The 20933-nt window shown below is 42.9% G+C and overlaps 1 protein-coding gene across 4 annotated transcripts in view; it reads right to left on the bottom strand.

Annotated features, from left to right (window-relative positions):
- Positions 1–20933, bottom strand: part of foxp2 (forkhead box P2) — a 99034-nt gene that overhangs the window by 13944 nt on the left and 64157 nt on the right. For all 4 annotated transcript variants that reach the window (XM_005725188.1, XM_013908752.1, XM_005725189.1 and 1 more), the window contains 7 exons: positions 18653–18790; positions 17316–17405; positions 15059–15239; positions 13511–13796; positions 11715–11819; positions 5721–5808; positions 4067–4150 (listed from right to left, as the gene is read on the bottom strand). In XM_005725188.1, coding sequence (XP_005725245.1) covers positions 4067–4150; positions 5721–5808; positions 11715–11819; positions 13511–13796; positions 15059–15239; positions 17316–17405; positions 18653–18790 — 972 coding nt within the window. The remainder of the gene's footprint in view (positions 1–4066; positions 4151–5720; positions 5809–11714; positions 11820–13510; positions 13797–15058; positions 15240–17315; positions 17406–18652; positions 18791–20933) is intronic.

Raw genomic sequence — 20933 nt, 5'->3', positions numbered from 1 at the left:
CTAACACAGCTGTGTTTCCACTAACAAGGCTCGTGGAGAGGAGCCAGCCCATCTCCACTAATTACAACCACCAAATTGTATCATAAGAATTCTAATTAGAGCACGTTGTTCAAGATTATCCAACGATCAGCCTCCGTGTTATCCTGGCCCCATCTCTCTTTATCTCTCTATTTATCACACCCTCCCTCTCTCATTTCCTTCCTCCCTTTCCATTTACCCCACTGCAGCCACCCATAATTCTTATGCACTGAGGAAATGAGCATATCAAAACTCTTTTTCTACACTGTTGGAGTGCTTTCGCGAACATGGGCTGTCTGACCCTAGTCTCTAACCACAACTTTTCTTACAACAGATTTGAGATATGTCACAAAAGGGGAAGGCTAAATTATTTATTTCCTGGATAGTTTTAGTTGACGGGGTGATCGGAAAGTAGGGAGAAGATGGGTTGAAGTTCTCAGCCTTTGTGTACAGGTTGCAAACTCTACTATCTGATCGACAGGCCCAAATATGTTTTAAAAATACATTTTGGTCAAACTGTATCCAGTGATTTTATAATTGTATTCTACCAACTACTTCTCGCTTTTTGTGTTTAATGGGACTGTTTCATACTCAACTCTGATTTGTCAATACTAGACTAACCAAAATAATGTAACCAAAAAGGTTCTAGTGCAAAATAAATCTCTCCTGTCACTTTCAGATTCTATATATTTAAATGAAGACACTATTAGCAAATCAAAGCAACTCCGTGGACAAAGTATGCCATGCACAGGGTCAAACTGCAACTAATTATGTTGCTTTTAACTAAAACTGTCTGCATTTGTAAATCTCAACACTGGGTGGTGCATATGTCATTAAACAACTGCTACAGTAACTAATTACATTATGTTTAGTTTGAACTGATCTGCAATTTGTTAGTGAGAAGAATTCAGGAATGGCGTCTGAAACAAAAACAGTAACAGTACTGTAACAAAGTAGTCGCTACACAATAAAACGTTCTTCATGGCCAGGCTTGAGATACTATCAGTGTGCCTTGAGTGTGACAGAGGTATATGACTCAGTGTGTGCCAGTGTAGATTCCTAATGAAGAATCATAAAGCAAGTATTTTTTCCCCCTACAAAAAAGCCTAGCCTGAGTTTTAATCTAATCTAAACTGCTTTGTAGGTGGACAGTCAATCACAGAAATTCAACCCAACAACACAACTGAAAGCTAATATTCCTTCAGGAAAGATTACAAATGTAATAGATTCTTTGTCCTTAATTCGGTGTGACTTTCAGTGCATGAGGAAGTATAGGAAGTGGGAGTTTGAGTTCTTTCTTTGCGTGAGCATACAAAAGACACTTGAATGAATTTACACGGACAGTGACAGCCACTCCACACACATGTGCACTTGGCGTCTTTCTCTCCTTCCCTCCTTTGACATTAGAGGCGAGGAGAGCGCTGCTTACCTCTGGCTCTGCTGCCAGCTCTGCTTGCTAATCGTCCAGCTTTTCCACCACTTTTGCATTTCCTTCCCAAATCTCATGTGAGAGGCTCTAACCGACTGGAAAATTCCTAACTGACCTTTTAGTCTCTGCTCTAATTTAGTCGGAATGGTAATGACATCGTTACATATTCAAACCAAATTGCCTTAATTGTGAATCTACAAGTGGAATGCATCCATTGCGAGAGTTTGAATTAAAAGTGACTTGAAAGATGGAAGGGAATGAGGGCGCCGAAGGCACTGAGAGATGGAGGAGCGAGGCTGAGGAGAAGGTACCGGCGGTCATTTGTGGCATGTGTTGATAAATACGATAAAATGTCAAGTTTGAGACACTCCGGTGGATGTAGTGGTTTTCACATGATAATTATATCCCCACTTAGCTATAATGAGCTGCTGTAGTGATGGGCTGGGACAAGGGATGAGTACGGGGAATGAGAAAGAAACTTTAGAGGTTATGGAAATAATGTACATATTAACCTGTTTTAATAGATCGGATCAAGTGTGTACAGCTACTCCTAATATCATCTACTTTTTTTTTAAAGCGTGTACCAGGTAATGTTTTAAACATCACTTTATCTGAACACAAACCATTAATTACACTCCAAATGCTCCCTGTTGTGTCTTTCACTGTTAAGCACTGTTTTACTGTTTTTTTGACAGACTCACACTGCACAAACACACAACTGACGCCGTCAATAAAAATAGCAATTCATTTCCTTGCCAGCTATGCCGTCATCAAAGTATGCAATGTGCAAATTTGTGTGTGATTTGAAATGTTTCATGTTGTTTTCTCTGTGCATCCTGTTACATACGTGCTTACTAGACCCTGAATTGTGAAAAACTTGATGTATTTTTTTTTAAACAGGGTATCTGATAAACACTCACGTTCTGTATGGCAGAAAAAGTGCACTAAACATGCAAACTAGATTCTAAATAAATGCCCTTGTATATGAATATTGGGATGTATTGTATATTTATAATGTTAAAACATAAACATTGCAGACTCCTTGCCTTCGAGCCTTAGTGGCGTAGAGTTCCATTTTTACAAAGTGGAAGTGATTACAGCCAAACAGAAGAAGTGAGCACTTTGTTACCTCTCGCTCATTTGAATACACAAGGTTGGGAGAAAGAGAAATGCTAACTTTGACTCGCATCCATCTACGGCATGGCCAAAAGGTAGCATTTAATGAAGTAGAATAGGGTCATATTGGAGGCAGTGAACCAGTGTCTTGTATTCATCTGGCATTAGTTAGCCACGGGCTTCACTAATGAAAAAATAGGACTCACTCTTAGCCCTGATAGGCCAGCGTGGACTGCTCATTTTTATCAAACTGTGGGGTCGATTTTCTGTCTTGCATCTGCAGTTCTACTGGGTGCAAACTCGAGCTGCCATTGGAAACCGGCCAATCACGCTCTCTTTTGTCCCATCTATTAGCTTTTGCAACAGAAACACGCCTGTGCATGTTATTCCCTGCAACAAATCTCCATATTACCTCCCCTTAAAAAAAATGGGGAATCCTCAAAATTGAGAACTTAACTGTTCGTTTAGGAATTCTGTCTGAATTGCCCCCACCATCAAATGCAATTAGCTGCTCTTTCATGTGTGCTTTATGTAATGCAATACTTCATTAGCATCATTCATTCACATTCAGGCATGGATTATAGGCTGCAAATTCTTTATTGGACGAGATGGAACCAAGCTGCTGGAGTTTTGAAGATTAAAAAAAAAAAACTACAGAGAGGGAGAGGAAGAGAGACAGAGAGAGATTGAATAATAAAAAGGGAGTTTGATTCCTGATGGAATTATGGGATAATTATGCTATCTTGTGATTATCTACATTCTATGATGAGAGGTGATGAGGAAAATTATTCTATTGAAAATAGGCACTTACTAAGCAGCAGAAACACGCTAACAATGTTTTGCTCTCAAATATTTCAAAACGTCTGAAATTGGAAGGAAATAATGTTTGCAAAAATGTATCATCTTAATATCAAATTCAAACACTGGTTAGGAGAGATGCATTTATTTTCATTCAATCTAAAAGTAAAAGGCGAGAGAAAGTAAATCCAGAATGGCATCATTTGCCTCCTTCGGTGACCCCGTTTACAATTTGGGATTTTCTTTTTTTTCTGTAACCAATTTCAGCTTCGCTGTGGGTATTTATGTCAACACCACATCATCTTCAGCACTCAGCTGTAATTTTCAGGTGTTTGTTGTTAAAATGACACGTCTTCTCCTCTCCCATTTCACTTTTGAGTGCCGCTGCAAGCCACTGAGCCAAACAGTCATCAGCAGCCAACAGGTTGTTTTGGCTATTATATCTATCACAAAGAAATGACCCTGCGTTTTAGCCAAGGACTCCACCGCTCCACCATCTAATACACTTCCAAACTCCATTGTCCTCTCGCAGCGCACAATAACCGATAAGAAGCAGATGTAACTCTGTATTACAAATCCCATTTCTCCCCCTCCCCTCCTTTCATCTTCTGTCACTCACTCGCACAACTGCTGCACGGTTAAACTGTTCATTTTCTGCGTTCATGGCCGAGCCTGTTTACAGTATCCAGAGCAATATGCACTCACTGGTTTGGGAGATGACTTGGGTTCTGAGGGCCGCATGTGCAAGTGGGTCATCATCGCCTGAAGACGCTCACGTTCTTTAGAAAGCTGTTAAGAGAAGAAGAGAGTACATTAGAGGAGGGAATACACAGAAGAATGAAAATAAACAAAGGTGAGACACGAGACTTGTCTGGTAGAGAGAAAAAGAACAGAAAAGAAAAAGAGGAGATGAATAAAAAGAAAGCACGAAAGGTAAAAGAAAAAGAAAACGAGGGGCTGGGGGAGAAGGTGCAGACAGGTCAGGCAAAACAAATAGCATTTCATCTTTTTGTCAATAGCAGAATTTAGGTCAGAGAGGCTCTGACAGTAACAAGCTGGCGAGGCCATAAATTAGGTGGTCCTGAGTGTCTGCTCAAAGTCCTGTGGACACTGTTAGGGGGATGGAGCGCAGCCAGCAGCTGCTGAGAGGTGAAGAGGTCTTCCAAACAGGGTGCCAGGCGGCCCCGCCTCCCCGGTCCAGTTAGTTGCTCCAGCCATTGCCTATCATCAATCTAATTCACAAGGAGTGACAGGGACTGGACCATGTGAAAGCCTGAACCCTCTCACGCCCTTAATACACACACACACGGATCAAACACGGAGAGAAACAGACAAGCAAGTAGGTGTGCACGCATACACAGACGCTGGGCCTCATTACTAGTGACGGCTCTCAAGAAAAAAAAGAGAAGGAGAGATGGTGGGAGTCAGGAATGAAAGAGAAGACAAAGAAGACAAGAGACAGGACAGGCAACACAAGTGTATCACTGTAATTGGTCACACTGTAAAGAGCAAGCTTCAGTAGCTTGGACAGAAAATGAATACATATTTGATAAACAGCTTGGATCTTTTTTTTTCTATTTTGCACAATTTATTTACTTAAAAAAACAATTTATCAAACCAGAAAGGATGGAGAGACACTTGTGTTTAAGCAGGCCCAGACTGGCTGAGGGGGTTAGAATTTACACTGTATACCCTCAATTATTATTATTTTTTAGCACAAAGGAGCTGATTAATAAAACTACCTTCATTCGCTGGGGAGAACTGCTCAAGTCGTAACGAACCACCATAAAGAAACCACCTAGCAGACTGACTGTTTCAGCTGGCACTGAGTTTGTACCCAGTTTGAAATATTTGTTTCTAAAGGAAAAGCAGCGCTTGTTGGCAGTGCTGAGTAATAATGTCGCTCAATCAGCGCTCTCATTATCTAGCCAGCATGACTTCTTAATAAGGTCACGCTCCACCTACTGAAAATAGTTCCCTCCTTTTGAGCTTTCTTCAGGTGCAAAGTGCAGTTAATTAACACAGCAGACTAGGAGAGATGCGTTTGCTATTAATTGGAAAGAAAAAGAAAGGAAGAGAAAATAAAGCATACGCTTAATTCAATTAAAACAGCCATAATGACTTTGGTTGTAAGGCCCGAGGATTCCTTTGTTTAGTGGCTTTGTTGAATTCAGCAGGTCCTGCTTGTCTGGAAGTATTAAGCAGACCACAATATGGCCTTCCTCTCGCACACGCAACTTTCAGAACATAAAGTTTTGAACGGCTGATTCACGAGTTAAGTTCAGTATTTTAAAATAAAACAATATGTGAGACTTCTTCCCCCCGTTTTTTATCCTTTATTATCAGAAAGAAAACGTACCTGTATTTCTAGCTGCTGTACGACCTGCATCTGGACTCTACACTGAGCCGTGCTCCGATCGTCGAGGGCGTGCTCGCTGTTTAGGTGCCTGGAGGAGAAGAGATGACAAGCCAACTTTAAAATCCATACAATATTTCAAGCCCGAAGAAGGCAGCAAGCGAAATTCATTTTCACCATGATCAAAATTTCAGAGGATGATAATTACAGTATCAACTTCAGCACTGTTTTATTTAGATGATAATATTTCTATACTGGGATAATTATCTATAGGATCCCGTACAGGCCCATTGTTCCACTCTGAAATGAGGTAATTAGAAGTAACATGACGGTGTGTGGTGCCATGTTTAACATGACAATAGGCCTGCGCCAGTTTAGATGGCTAACTTCAGTGCCACCCCGAGCGCCGCTTTCTACAGAGAATAAAAGATGCTGGGCCAGCAGAATAGCTTTGTCTCCTTCGTTTACCGAAAACAATACTCACGATTTAACACCAGCAACATTTGACACACAAAAGCGGCTCTTTGCTTGAAGGTGCATTATCTAGAAGCAGACATATTAAATGTATCTGGTGTGTTCGCCTCATTAAAAGAAAAAAAGGCAGCCAGACAGCCATAACAGTCAATGAGGGTTTTTGCCTTGATTGGATTTCGTCTGTAGGACACAAAAGCTCCACCATTAGGATAGACCTTTATTCTTGGTAAAGCGCACATATGCAGACACACACACACACACGCACACATACACACATATACACACACACACTCAGAGGAACACCAATATGGGGAAAAACGGGGGTTTCTAAAGTGTTGTGATGCTGGGTAATGAGCCTCTATCTAAATGATCATTGGTGACAAACTCACAAAGCAAGCTTTGAGGAGACATGCTTATGAAATGCCAGAGCTGCCACTTTATCTCCAGTAATTATAGGTTAGCTTGCAGACCCTTCAATGATCATTTACAGCTCTGCCTCCAGTGCATTAGAGGGAGTACAAAATCTCTCTCGCTGGCTTTCACTTTATCTAAGAACACACACGCTTGCTTACATTATCATGAGCTTGCACAAACACTGATTGGCACATATAAAAAAAAATAGATACACAAATACACAGAAATAAGCCCCCTCCCCCCACAAACCCCGTATTCCTTTATTTTCTTCCAAAAGCCTCACTTCTTGTTTATCTGCAACGTGCAAAACAAGCCAACTCACTGAGCTGGTTCCTCCCGACCTGCCAATCAAAACCTGAATAGAACATTTGTAATCACAATAGCTCTGTACCTTTCAATTAGCCTGTGCACATTTAAAACCATTCCATTCTGTCCCTGCTTATACTTTTATAACCATTTCAGGTCTAATGCTCAGAAATTTTCCATTATAAATCAAAAATGAGGCAACATAAAAAAAAAGTGGGGGGGCGCGGAGAGGGACGGATGAGGGATAGCAGCAGAAAGGGAAGGGACGAACTGGTGGATTTCCTCAGCCCTGTGCCTAATTGCTGTTTCAGAATGCGCATGCAAAAAGGGGGCATTTCATTAATCATTTAATCACGTCCCTCGCAGGATGAGGGAACTAATGTTGCAAATACCCTTTTCATTTCACTGCCCATAATGCTATCTTATGCACTTGATGTATGGCGTGTGTCATGAATTACAGCTGCTTCAAAAGCACAGAGCAGGCTGCTCGCTGTCCCTGAAGATACCGCTTTACAAAAAAAAAAAAAAGACAGAGAGAAAGAGAAAGGGGGAAATCTTTATTAAGCTTGCCTCTCATCAACAAGAAGCTTGTTTATCTAATATTTTGCATGTGTTTGTGCTTGGAGGCCTTGTGGAAGTCCTCCAGACAGTTGCAGCTTGCTGCATATGCTCATCCTACTGCTGGCCAGTTAGCAAGACAATTACAGGAAGATTACTAGATGCATTTATGAAATATTCAAATGGCTGTATGTCCTACTGTGCATTAATAATGCCACACAAAGACAGAAAGGAAGGGCGGGGGCAGACGCAGATGGGCAGACAGGAAGAAATAATGAAAGAACGCTGTATTTACTGAAATGTGGAAAAATAGATGACTGTGTTTCTGTCCTCTCTGAACTATGAACTTCTCTTGTCTTCTTTGATTAAACAGAAATCTCTTTATTAATCTTATGTCTCATTTTATTTCATTATTCCTGAGTTGTTCACTGACTTTGGCTTCCTCACTTGTAACCAAATTGAAGCATTCTGATGGAATTGTACATTTTGAGGGCAAATAAGAGAATTGATCTAAAATGTAGCATTCAGATAAAACTACTCACACTTTGAGATAAAGAATACGAGCCTTACTGTCCATGAGCCATTCTAGAGAAACACGGATTTCTGAGGATTACCCGTGTGATGAAAGGAATGTAAGAGCAGCGTAGAGAACAGTGTTGCAGAGTGAAATATGTAGCCAAGGTAGCGGAATCAAAGCAAATAAAGAGATAAAGGGACTGATGAACACAGACTGTGGGAGGAGTGATGCACAGCTGTTTTTAACTCTCACATAAAGACTCGTTTTTATTGGAGTCTGCAGTTTCTCTTTTCTCTAAAAGAGAGGGGAACAAAACATCTCAAAGGTTTTTCCCAGTAGCTGGGTACATGAATATGTATAAGCCATCAGTGTCCACTAAGGGCCTGATAATAAATCTGCTCAAGTCCAGAATATATGGATGATACACTTTTGCTAATTGACTGTGTGTATTATCAGGGGCTCAGCACAGAAAGTTGGCCTCCATAACTGTACACAAATTGAGAAAACCTGATATCCACCGCATGCAGATTTACACACACATTCTCTCACACTGTCTCCTTGGTGTCGGTGCCCTCCCTTTTAAAGGTCTTGTCACGGTGCAGCAGACATGTGGAGTGGTAAAAGCAAGCTTACCTATCCAAAGGGGCCGGGGGGCCTGCCTGACTGAGGTGCCTGCCTCTACAGTGTGTGTATGTGCACACTATATAGAGACAAAGACACTTGCCTGATGCCTTGTGGGTTTAATTAGTAGCGGGTTACAGACACTAGGTTAGCAGCTGAGCTCACCATTTTAACATGGAGCCTGCCTTCCTGCCAGTAATAGGAAAAGCAGAATGGTGACGGAGAGTGTAACAGTTAACTGTGTGTGAGTGAGAACAAGTATGCATTTGCAGGTATATTACTGAGGGGGGGAAAAAGCCAAAGTAGGCGGAACAAGACGTGCATGTACAGGAGAAGAACACATTTGATGTGTTCAAGCTTTGTTTTTTTTAAAGCGCTATAAAAATCTGCAGTAAGCTGGAGGCATTTATTGTACTGACAAATTATACAAATAAAACATCCACATTTACAGGTATTAATTGCATTTTCTGTCTCCTCTGTTTACCAAAAAGGCTCCCACCAAAATAGCCCTGGCACGCAACCTAAAAGCATGAATGTTTCTTTCTCTGTAACTAACACAAACACACCCACAAAGCAGCAACACCCACCACTCGGAGAAACATTCCCAGCAATATTATTTCATTTTGAACTTCACAGAGCTAATTCAGGGTGCCAGCCACCTCGCGGCTACCTTTTCCAGGTGAGAACACTTAAAAGCGCACTGAAGAGCTATTAAATGCTGATCTTGACAAGTTTCTTCATGGAACAAAACAATAGATGACTAAACGTGTCACCGCCGCTGAGCCGAGCTCCTACAGCGAGCTACGAGACGCCAGCTTGACTCGGGTCCCCTCTCCCCCTTCCACCCCACCTCCCTGCATACATAACCCACACCCAAGTACCAACATCTAAACTGTCATCTACATCTGACACCCACTTTATGTAACCCCGTTTAAGCTGCACTTGTGTGTGAGTGCATCTGTGCGTCAGTGTGTGTGTCGTCGACTGGCATCTCCGGAAACATGAAAGGACTCCCTCTGACACCTACAATCACTGCTCCGAGGCACGCCACCGAGCAGCCATCTTTGTTCTGATGACGAGTCTGCCTTCTTTGTTGGTGTCTGTTTTCATGTTCTGGCTGGGTTACAGTATAGAGCCAGCCTCTGACTTGCAGTGGTGTGTGTGTGTGTGTTTTCTGTTTTGTAGCAGCCAATGTTCTGGCAAGTGTTCTTACAAAACCGTCTGCCAACCTGTGCTCTCGCTTTCAAGTATGAAATCTACCCATTTTCCCTCTATCTGTGGAGCTCTCTCAGTTTGTCTTTACAGCCATGCATCCTTTTGCATTGGCTTACCAGCTTATTCGCAGGCACATGGCTTTACACACACTGTATCTATGCCCCTCACCTAAATAACCAGCTAAGCCACCTAGACACAGTATCCTTACAGCACACAGACTTACGTGTGTTTGAGCGTGAAAGGAGCATACAGTGCCAAGAAATAGACTGATGTCTTCTATAAGTAAGTGTACTAAGGTGATAGGACAAGATATCAGAAAATCTGCTAATCCGATAGAGGCTTGCCTTATCACGCACACATCTGTTCTCAAGCTGCAAGGCAAACTGTTCTACCTGGACTGCCGTACATGTATTCCAGGCTGGACAATGGATTGTACACATGCATTTGGCTTTTCATAAGCATGACTAGATGATGCTTATGGTGATGCCATGCTCACTCTAGAGCACTGGTATTGGCATTGACATGTATGCGGCACATTTTCCACAGGGGATTAGCAAACACACTTGTCAGACTATGATTCATTGAACTCCACTGCCGTCAATAATGGGGCCTTTAAGTGATTTTATGCCTTGGCAGTGTGTGAAAATGGAGTCTAATGTACTGCCTCCCTCTGTCTTTGAAAGACAGGTAAACACCATGTTTATTAGTGTCATTTCATTTTACAGATACACCTTTTAGCTTTAATTCACAAGCCGGCATTGAATTAGCAAAGCCTGACCTAAATATGACCGTTTTTTTAAAGCCTTTTGTAACTTTGCAGCCACTACAGTAGAAAAATGCATAATTTGGAAAATAAGCCAGAACAATGTCCTGATTTTAAGAGTTTGTGCGAATTCACATGGACATTTACAGCCCATGAAAAACACTCACCAGATCGTTATTTCACAGTTAATTACAAATCTAATTAGAATATTCAAATTAAAGCTTTCCCCTTTCTTTTCTTCTCTGTGTGAGAGCAGGGAGCCGGGGAAAGAGTGAGAGAGAGAGAGGCAGAGGGAGACTCTCACTGAGTGGCAATGTGATAACCTGTAATCGGCAGTGCTGCAAACACCTTCTTCCTTTGATGTCCCCCCACTAACATCCTGGCAACAAAGCCGGCCAATTACAAATGAGCTAATTAACTAAATTGTTGATGGAGCATGAAGAGTCCATTCGCTCTGGCGCCTGCACCATGACAACAGTGAATGGGGGCCTTTGTTGTGGAGGTAAGTGTGCGGCCGTGCGAGTTGCCATTAGCTTTTGACGCTTTTTCACAAACCTATCAGGCCCCTCCACGCCAGGAAGGAAAATTTGTTATGGACCAGAGTTGGTTTGAATCCTGCACTACTAGAGAGAAACCCTGTCAACTAGCTGTCTATAAGGTCAAAATGGGCTCTGTGAAAAGCAGTGATGTTTTCTTTGTTAGGCCCCCACAGAAAGACCAAGCACTGTACTGAAGGCGATCGCTTTCAGAGATTGTTATTTCCATCTTCAGTCATTTTTATGTGTTATTATGGCTCTGTTCTGGGAGCTCCCCACCCTTCCTCACACGCACACATGGAAAGCAAGAGGCAGGAACAAGAAACAGCACTACCTCGAGGGATGTGGGTTGCAAAGCAACTTGCAGAGGGACAGCGACTATATTCAGGCTAAAAATGCTTAAACAGCACACCCTATTTGAGATGTGTGGCATCAGATGATTTGGGCTGGCACTAGGATCAACTGATCAGGGAGGATGGCAGCGAAAACTGACTTTTCAGCTTGCCTGAACTACTGCTACACTCAGTATATTAGTATATATATAATATATGTTATTTCCAGTATTACGTATTTGTATTAGAGCATGTCCTTACTTCAAAAACTGTCCAAAGTCTTCACAGATGTTCTCACAGCCGGGCCACTTGCACACACCGTGACCATACAGGGGGTGAGTCCCTCCACTTTCTTCGTGTAGTGAACTAGAGGCGGGCCCAAAAAAATGAGCAAACAAGAAACGGGAAATAGCAGATTAAAGACACGCTGAAAGAGGTCAGAGCACTAATTCAGCAATTCATGTGATGAATAACCAGGGCTAAATCAGACAGAGAGAAAGCAAGGGATAAATGCAATAACAGCAGCTTTATAAAAAGGAAATTTGGGAACTGGGATGTCGATGGCTAACAGCCATTCAGTTTAAATAATCACTACAGGATAACTATATTAAGATGGCAAAGACTAATGTGTGAGAAATAGGCTGGACTACCATCCCCGATGGAAATCTAGTTTTGTCTCCACTGTAGTCACCATCCCATCTTGTAAAGCCATTATGGGGAGGAGGGGTGGAGGCTTTCAAGTAAACATTAAAAATCCAGACAGCCATATAATTTTCATCAGGAGATTAATACTCTGTGTAACTTATGTTCTTTGAGGACAAGGGGAGCAGGGGTGTTCTGGCGTTTTTCAAATGGCACCCAAATAAGTTACGACCCTTCCTAGACAGCGCATCCTATTAAAGATGACAGTTTAACCTTTTAGGCCAGGCGCTAGTGTGTCTGTGTGTGTGTGTGTACGAAAATGTGAATGAGAGTGTGTACAGTCTGTGTCTTAGCGTGTGTTTGTCTGCATATAGGTTACACATGTGCATGCATGTGTGTGGTCGATGGCTACATGCATTCATGCCTGTGTGTCTTAGTGCAGGCAGAGCTCACCCTGCGTTTTACAGAGGGGCTTTCCCCTCATCGATCCATGGCATGTTAGTAAGCAGTGCTCCTGACAATACTCCTTGTTCGATCATTATGAGACACCACACACCCCTCGGGACACAAGCAGATAAAGTCTTTTTTCCTTCCTTTCTTCCTTCTCTTCTTATCCATTCCTTTCCTCTCTCTTTCCCTCTGTCTTCCTTCTAAAGATATCTTTTTCAAGCCTCCTTTTAGTGGTACTGGAGAGATAGCATCTACTTTAAACCAATTACACAGCACTTCCACCTCCAGTGTGAGTCTATACCGAGCATCTACACAGACACACACACACACACACACACACTGCTACACCCTAAGTCCTTATTATAATATCGCCCAAGAAAAGCCTTTGAATAATGCATGGGCCAGATAGGCAGATATGTGAACAGTCAGTGTTTCGGTGCTGGATGCATTTATAAAAGACGGCATCACAAGGATAAACATCCTGGAAACGCCACTCAAGGCATCACGTATTCTGTTTACATGACAAGCAAGCATGGAAGGTAATTTTCAAAAGAGAAAAAAGAAAGAAAGCACTAAATACTTAATGTACAAGGGGGTTACCTTGTCTTCTCTGCCAGAGACGCTTGTTGTAAGTGCGCCTGGCTGCATGGCGTCGTCTCCCCGCTTTTGATATGTGTGTGCAAGCTAAGTGTGTTCAACTGAACGCATGGTCCCCCGGGAGAACAAGGCTCTTATTTTTTTTCCTTAAGACACTAATAAACTTTTGAATAAATAAACAAAACGCCCAGCTTTCCCTGAAGTAACGATGGCTTGTTGTTGAGTGCCTTGTTTTGATGTGTTCAATCGTGGCACGGCAACAAACAAGCTCGTGTGAAGAGTACGAGTGCTGTAAACTTTTCATCTTCCCTTGCTTCTTCCTCTGTGATGCATCAAAAAGGTGGCGGATGGCATTTTAGTTGGTTTACCTCTCTCGCTCCCGTTCTCTTTCCCTTTCCCTCTCTCTCCTGTGGTTGAGGGCGGGAGACTGTCCGTTGGCCATGGAATGGTGAGAGATGGGCGGCGATGCTTTGGCGGGATTGGAGGAGGAGGTAGTTGAAGAAGAGTTGTTAGTGGACAGGTCTAAACCGCCGCCGCCACCCACGCCGGTGCCAGTGCCGCTGCTGTGTTTGATGCCGTTGTCCTCCATTCCGTGACCGCCGCCTCCGGTAACGTCCTTCCACAACTGCTGGAGCTCTGCGGGGCTCAATCCAGCTAGAGACATCAAGAAGGAGATAGAGAGAGAAATAGATAAGGGAACAGAGAAAGTATACTGAATGAATAAAGTTGCTCAACTTAATACTTAATACAAAAAAAAGGAAAAGAGTCCAAGCTGTTTTATTAGCTCTCACTTGCACATTGTGGTTTTCAGTTTAGGATGCATTGCACTCTGTGTTTACAGGACAAAAGCTTAGCTCTGTATGGATTATTCAACAGCCAGAGAAATTCCATACAGCTGCATGACTGAAGGCCCTGCTCTCAGCAAGGGCAAACTCGAATATGAAATCACAGTTTCCTGTTTATTGAAGCCACGTACAGTCTTCTCTGCACAGTCAAATACTGGTTTTAAGCTGGTTATGAATCACTTGTGTAGCTCTGACGCACAACGACTCGTGTGTGTCCAATGAGTAAAACTACATAAAAAAAGACTGAGAATACTGAATATGAGCAAGTTCCACCTAAAAACAACAAGCTTTGTCAACTGCTGCTTTTCAGCTTGGCACAGAATTAAGCAGTTTCCTTTTATTTCCTCCTAACATCTTCCTGCCTGTTGTCTTCGTCTGCGCCATTTTGGTGGTAAACAACAAACATAGGTGTTTACTTGGCTCGGGAGGGGAAAAAACAAAAATGGAGCCTGCTCTCCTCTCCTCTTCTCGCTCTCTCTCGCTTGTCTTTTTATTCTTCTCTTTTGCCTCTCCTTTGTTCTCAGTAAAGGCAGTAAACAAAAACAACAACAACAACCTCTGAAAGAAGGAGGGGGAGTTGGGGAGTGAGGGAATAGAAACAGAGATGGAAAAACAACAAACAGAGGCAGAGCACAGCTGAGAGAGGAACAGAGGAAGACAGAGAAAGCCATAATCAGATGAGAAAAGAGTGGAAGAGAAAGGAAGAACAGAAGACTAAAAACAATCATGAGGGGAGTTAAGGACAAAGTGAATGGTAGAAGGGCATACCAATGAAGGGATGGCAGACAGACAGACATACTTAAAGATAACGTATGACAGACACAGCAGCATACCAATTAGAAAAAGACAGACAGGACAGAAAGGCAGATGAGTAGTAGGACAGATGGGCTTGGAGACACTAGACAGCCGGAAGGAACAATAAAACAGAGCCAGACTGTGAAAAGCACCAGTAGACAAAAATACAGGAAGTATGTGACTACTGCTGCAAGTCACGTGCTTAATATCAACGCAACTACCTCCCTGCTCCCTCCTCTTCCCACCACTCCTCCTCCGCTCTCCTCCTCCTCTTACCTGGTGGGGGTAGGGTTTGTCCGGGCAGGGCGGCTTGGCCTGGAGCGGGACCAGGCAGCGTGAGCAGGCCCTGCCGCTGCATGTTGAGCAGGTGCTGCTGCTGTTGGAGCTGCTGCATCTGCAGGAGCTGCTGCTGGAAGACGAGCTGCTGGGCGGCCAGCTGCTGCTGCTGCTGCTGTTGCTATAGAGAGAGAGAGAGAGAGAGGAGGAGGAAGAGGAGAGGAGCAAGAGAGGAGTGAAGAGGAGAGGAGAGGAGGGAAAATTACAGACGAATTAACAACTGAGTGAGCGGGAGAGGACAGAGGAGACGGAGCGCTGTTTGTGCGTGAAGAGTGTGCACTCAGTCGCCTCTGCTGTGACCTTAGCTACACCTCTCTGCTTCTTCTTCTGCTTCTCTACACGCTCTCTCCCTCTCTGTCTGTGCTCACTTAGTCTTTCCTCCTGGTTTTTTTGGGCTGTACCACCTTCTTCTCCTGTCTTTGTGTATGTTCATGTCTTTGAGCACATACACACACACACAAACAAAGCTATGCTGATATACCAGCTCTCAAGCCTGTCAGTGTATGTGGCTTGTGATTGTGTATGATACTAAGCCTCTGGTATAATCCCCCCCACCACCACCCCTGATAGTTAATTGTCTCGCCTTCACTGATGGTCTGTTACAGCTTATGTGACCAGAGGGAACTAGCAGAGAGAGATTTAAAGCTGCATGTGAATGCATAGACACAAACACGCACAAACACAAACACACATCCACTGCACTACACCCCCCCCTTCCACTCCCTCTCAGCCCTCCTTGTTGGCTCACAGAGTTGTTTATCGCTGGGCCAGACAGGCAATTGCGTAAGCTTTGTGCAAAAAAAGAAGAAAAAAACAAAGACAAAAACAAAAACAACAACAAAATGAAAAACATCAAACTCAGCCACCGCTGCAAAACAACTGAGAAAGGGAGTGAATTTAGAGAGAGACAAAAGCAGTTGGCGCTGAGCTCTGAAACACAGCCGTACTGCAAACACCTATTAGGAAGCAAAAATCTCAGGTAATGATTGGCTGCAAGTGCACATTCACTGAGGCTTAATGGGGTATACTTTTCTGTATTTCCAGTTAGCTGTGCATATCGTTAGCTTCATAGCATAAGTGCCTAAGTCATTTTTTGGTCAAATTGAGATTTTTGCCTAACTTTACTCCCCTACCACTGCTGCATCATCCTGTCCGTCTGCCTATGTCATCACAAAAAAATGACTTAGGCACTTATGCTATGAAGCTAACGATATGTAATGCTTTAACCACAGAGGCCAGTTTCTGTTGTCACGTTTCTGTATGCTAGCGATGGTGTACCTAGAAAAGTATGGAGACTGAGGGACTGAGAAAGGGAGAGGGGTTGGGTGGGTTTGGGGGATAAAACCTGTGATGCGCTCACTGGAAAACAGGCTGCATAATGGAGTGGTGGCGGGAGGCGGTTTGCCCCCCCCCCCAAACACCTCTCCTCTGCCTCAAGAGAAATAAGGGAGCAATTTCTATTCCATATTTGATGGCGAGCCTCCTGAAAAACTCTATTCACAAATCCAAACAGAAACAAAGCCGCCGGGAGGTCAGTTGTGACTTCCTTTAAGGGCAGCATAATGGGCTGCTTGAGGAGAGAGAGAGAGGGAGATGAAAAAGAAAGACAGAACGCGTGTGTTTATGTGATACCCATTTTTGAATCAATTTAGCCGTTCCCACAGAATTGCCTGGCTGTGGCTCTAGACCTGGACCGACGTTGTTACGCAAATGTGGCTGAGGCTGTCATGCTCCTCTACTGCTCCATGATATCCAAAGAGAACAAGACAGAGGCATGTCTGTCGACCGGCTGCCTGTCATTGTGATTTATGAGCGATGCACATTGCAACTTCAGAGGTGCTGCATGTGTTTGTGTGCTCGCAGAAACACTTCATTAACGAGGTGGCTGCAGCACCCTTTGACTTGTGTGAGCATGTGTGAATACAGACAAGACATGAAACTGTCTTTAACTGGATCTCCATACTGCATAATGCTAGCAGGAATCAGAGGAGAATAGCCAGCACTGCATGTGTATGCTGTGGGGTTATTGTAGTATTATACCTCCAGGTTAGCCCGCTTAATTACTTTATTTCTAGAACAACAAATCTGTCTGTTTTATGGTGCTTATTACTATCTATAGAGAATCTACATGCACACATTCACCATCATTTCCCCATGAGGCTAAATTACTATGTTATGTCCCCGGGTGTGCACCTACCTCTTTAACCTGCTTGCCAGGGTGTTGCTGCTGCAGAAGTTGCAGATGAAGCTGTTCTTGTTGTTTCTTATAAAACTCCTGCAGGTGTTGCTGTACATAAACACACAAGCAAATACAAGCAAAAGTAGAAATTCAAAATGAGTTTATGTATTTATCAAAGCAAAGTTAAAAAAAAAAACCCTGAAATTTTCTGTTACACAAACTTGGTGAGGCTGATCTATTATATCTTTTCAGTGTCAGACTCAGATCTTTGCAGTCTTTCACAATTTATTTCCTATGGAATGTTAATAGTCCCACAGTGCTGCAGGGATAACAATCCATCATATTAACTATGTATTTAGCTGCCAGAAGGTACTGGCTTCCTTTGGAGTGGTTGAAATAAACAAAATAAACTCTCTTAGGATCAAGCTCTGTACTTTAAACTGATTCTATTAACACACATAGTCAAACCGCTATTTAAACTTTCATATCATTTTTTTTCCATGTGGCTGTTTGGCCTAAAAAGAGAAGCCAAAGCAGGCCAGGCCACTGGAATGCTTGATCCAGTTCTATGCAAACTGCTACTGAAATATACACGCTTTAACAGACTATATGCAAGAATCAATTGAGAAATGTTTTTAAATACGTAAATCAACAACAGAAGGTAGCAGATGTTGATTTTGTGACTGATGTGTATGGCAGATGATCAAGCTTTCTATCAAATCTTATGTGAAACTAAAAATGTTGAGTCACATTTTAAGACAAATCCCTGTACTTGCACAGTAGAGCGTGAAAGCATGTGACCACATCGAGCTGGGGAACTCTTAATGAAGAAGAAGACTCAGAATGACTGACATTCTTAATTAAACTATTGTCTTTTTCTTAATCAAATCTATGAATGACAAATGCATTTCAACTCTGCCGAGTGCGCTTTCTCAAGTTGATTCCAAATATTACATCACCATCACTTATCGTTCAGCTTCTGCTGCACAGCCCAACTATGCCCTACTCTCACAGTCCCTGATGGATGCTTGTCAGGGAATTGAACCAGCGACACACTAGAGACGGTTAATTAGAGGTGACATGCAGGAGTACGTCAATTTCCGATTCCCCTTGGTAAGCGTGTCAAGGACATGGGGCTGTGGTGAGTTGGCGTAACTGGTGGCTGGGCACACTTATGTGGAGGGGTTGTGTGTGCATTTTTGTGTATGCCTGTACAAACACCAGACTACATTTTTATGTGGATTTAAATGTGTAATTGTACGGATGTGGGCAAACCAGCCTAGGTGATGATGGGGTATGTCACAGCATGAGTGTCACAATGTTCATATGGTGCATGTAGGTTGGAGTGTGTGTACCTGCTGCAGCATTACAGCCTGCTGCTGCTGGAGCAGAGCCTGGAGCTGCTGGGGGGAAAGCACCTGCTGCTGGAGGATCTGCTGCATCTGCTGCGGCGTCATCACCTGGGGACTCATCATGGCCACTGACACTGGAACCTATACATGGACGATGATGGGGAAAAACAAAGAAAACGAAGAGCTGAATAAGTTTTCAGGCATAGTGGCATGGATCTGCTGGAAGTGTGGTAATTGGTGGTTGGAGAGGTAGGGAGAGCAGGCCTCTCATGGCCGTGATGCTTTGCAGCCTAGAGGAGATGCTGAAGGACAGATGGGTGCCGTGCCTTTGTGTTGCTCATCTTATTTTCCTTCCTTTACCCCGCTGGGAAAAGTAAAGAATTTAAATAGACATAGACCTTAATTAGCAGGACCCTTGAACTCCCCCACTTTATCAGCACCGCTATTATGAAACAGCGTGAAAAAATGCACAACTCTAAAGCTGATTGAAACTACGCTGATGAAGTGGACGCATGGCAGGAACAATCAGCATTATGTCATGGGAGTTTGGGGTGTACCTGAAGTATTCTTTTTTAATCTGTTGGAACGGTGTGAAAGCAACTCTTAAGTTCTCATAAAGGCTGCTGGTGTAGTAGGCTACGTAATTTTGAAAAATGCATGCCCTTTTTAGGTAATACTCGCTGCAGTAGAAGAACATCTCCAAAACAAAACCAAGATGCGTACGCTGCTTATGCCACATTCTTCTGAGGAGACAGTGCGAGCCACTTCTGAGGCAGCAGAACAGTAGAGCGATGATACGTTTCTCTTCAGGCTTTGATTGCATGCACACGTTCTAACAGGGGAGAGTAGGCTTGCAGTGATATTGTGGAATTTCTGCTCCTTGTAGCTGCTTAAATATTGAATGACTTTTGTGTGTGTGTTTGTTTACTCCTCAGTTATGGAAAAAAGAAGCCAACATGAGTGAATGATTTAGTGTTCAGTTCGGTTCAGTAACACAACAGCTCAATGCTTTTTTACTGAATAAGAAGACTAAAGTGGCACATTTCCAACATTTGCAGATACAAATTAGTTGTATTAGTAGTTGTTTCTTGAACAAGAATTGTGGCATCCTGGAGCTGAATGGTAAACAGGCAGACATTTTAGGCCTTAACATAATAAAAATATCAACATGTAGTAACACTTTTACTGAACTGCGACACTGCTTAGCATAGAGGTGCCATGACAGTAGCTAGCCTATATGGAGTGTCAAGGGGCCAATAAGACGTCCCTGTCCTCATCGCCAGCTAATCAAGCTGGCTTGATTACTTTCCATGTGCGTCTCTCCTCCCTCCCTCTTCCTCTCTCTCTCGTTCTCTCTCTGTCAGGCCTTGACACGTCCTTGTTTAGTTCTCCTCTCCTCAACGCCTACCCCCCACCCCAGGTTTTCCCCCCTCTTTGATTAGCCGAGACATTTGCATGGTCACTACACATTTTTCATTTTAGAAGTCATTATGCATTAGTGGCTCCTGATCGCCCGCCTTGACTAATCCTGATGAACTGAAAATCACAGCTGAAGGTCAACTTCCAGCCGGCCCCGCTGCACATTCATATTCATATTCAAACAAATCCTGCCTCCATTGTTCATTAGGGTCTTAGAGAGAAGGGACTCCATCTAAGGTGGAAGAGATGGAGGAGGAGGAGGAGGAGGATGTTGTTGTGGTACATCTCTTTTCTTCTCTGGACTCCTCGATGCAAGAGTACAAGAGAAAATGCACAAGGTGCGGAACAAAAGCCGTCAAAAAGTTGCAAATTAAACAGTCCACGTGTAATTATGCAAATGCTGCGCTTACACCTTCAATGCTATTAACCCTTATAGGTATATTTGCAAGGTAAGTAATTACCCCCGCAGTCACTCCTGTTTTTGTGTTAGATGCCATTACAATGGGATGCGTGCAGCCGAGAAACAACACGAGAGATGCACTCATTAAGACTATTAATTGGGTGCTGGCTCAGAGATGTTTAAGTTTACAAAAAAAGCACAAAGTATGCAGATGCATATATTTTCTGCATGTTATTTCTAACCGTTTTTAGCTTAGAACTGATAAACTATAACCATTCAAAGTCAGGGATTTTAGCAGCAATGAATACAACTAAACAAAACAGAAAAAATCAATAAAAACAGAAAGCAACCAAGTTATGAGATGAGGAAGCTCTCTTTATGCTTTTATTAACTTTTTAGAGACATAATGGGTGATAATCATCTTCATTTCACAGCTCCAAACAAAAAATAAAATAAAATAAAATA

Source organism: Pundamilia nyererei, unplaced genomic scaffold, assembly GCF_000239375.1.
Source record: "Pundamilia nyererei isolate P.nyererei 1_Seehausen unplaced genomic scaffold, PunNye1.0 scaffold00014, whole genome shotgun sequence".
Lineage (NCBI taxonomy): Eukaryota > Metazoa > Chordata > Actinopteri > Cichliformes > Cichlidae > Pundamilia > Pundamilia nyererei.
The sequence above is the reverse complement of the archived record's forward strand: the minus strand, read 5'-3'. Positions and strand labels throughout refer to the sequence as shown.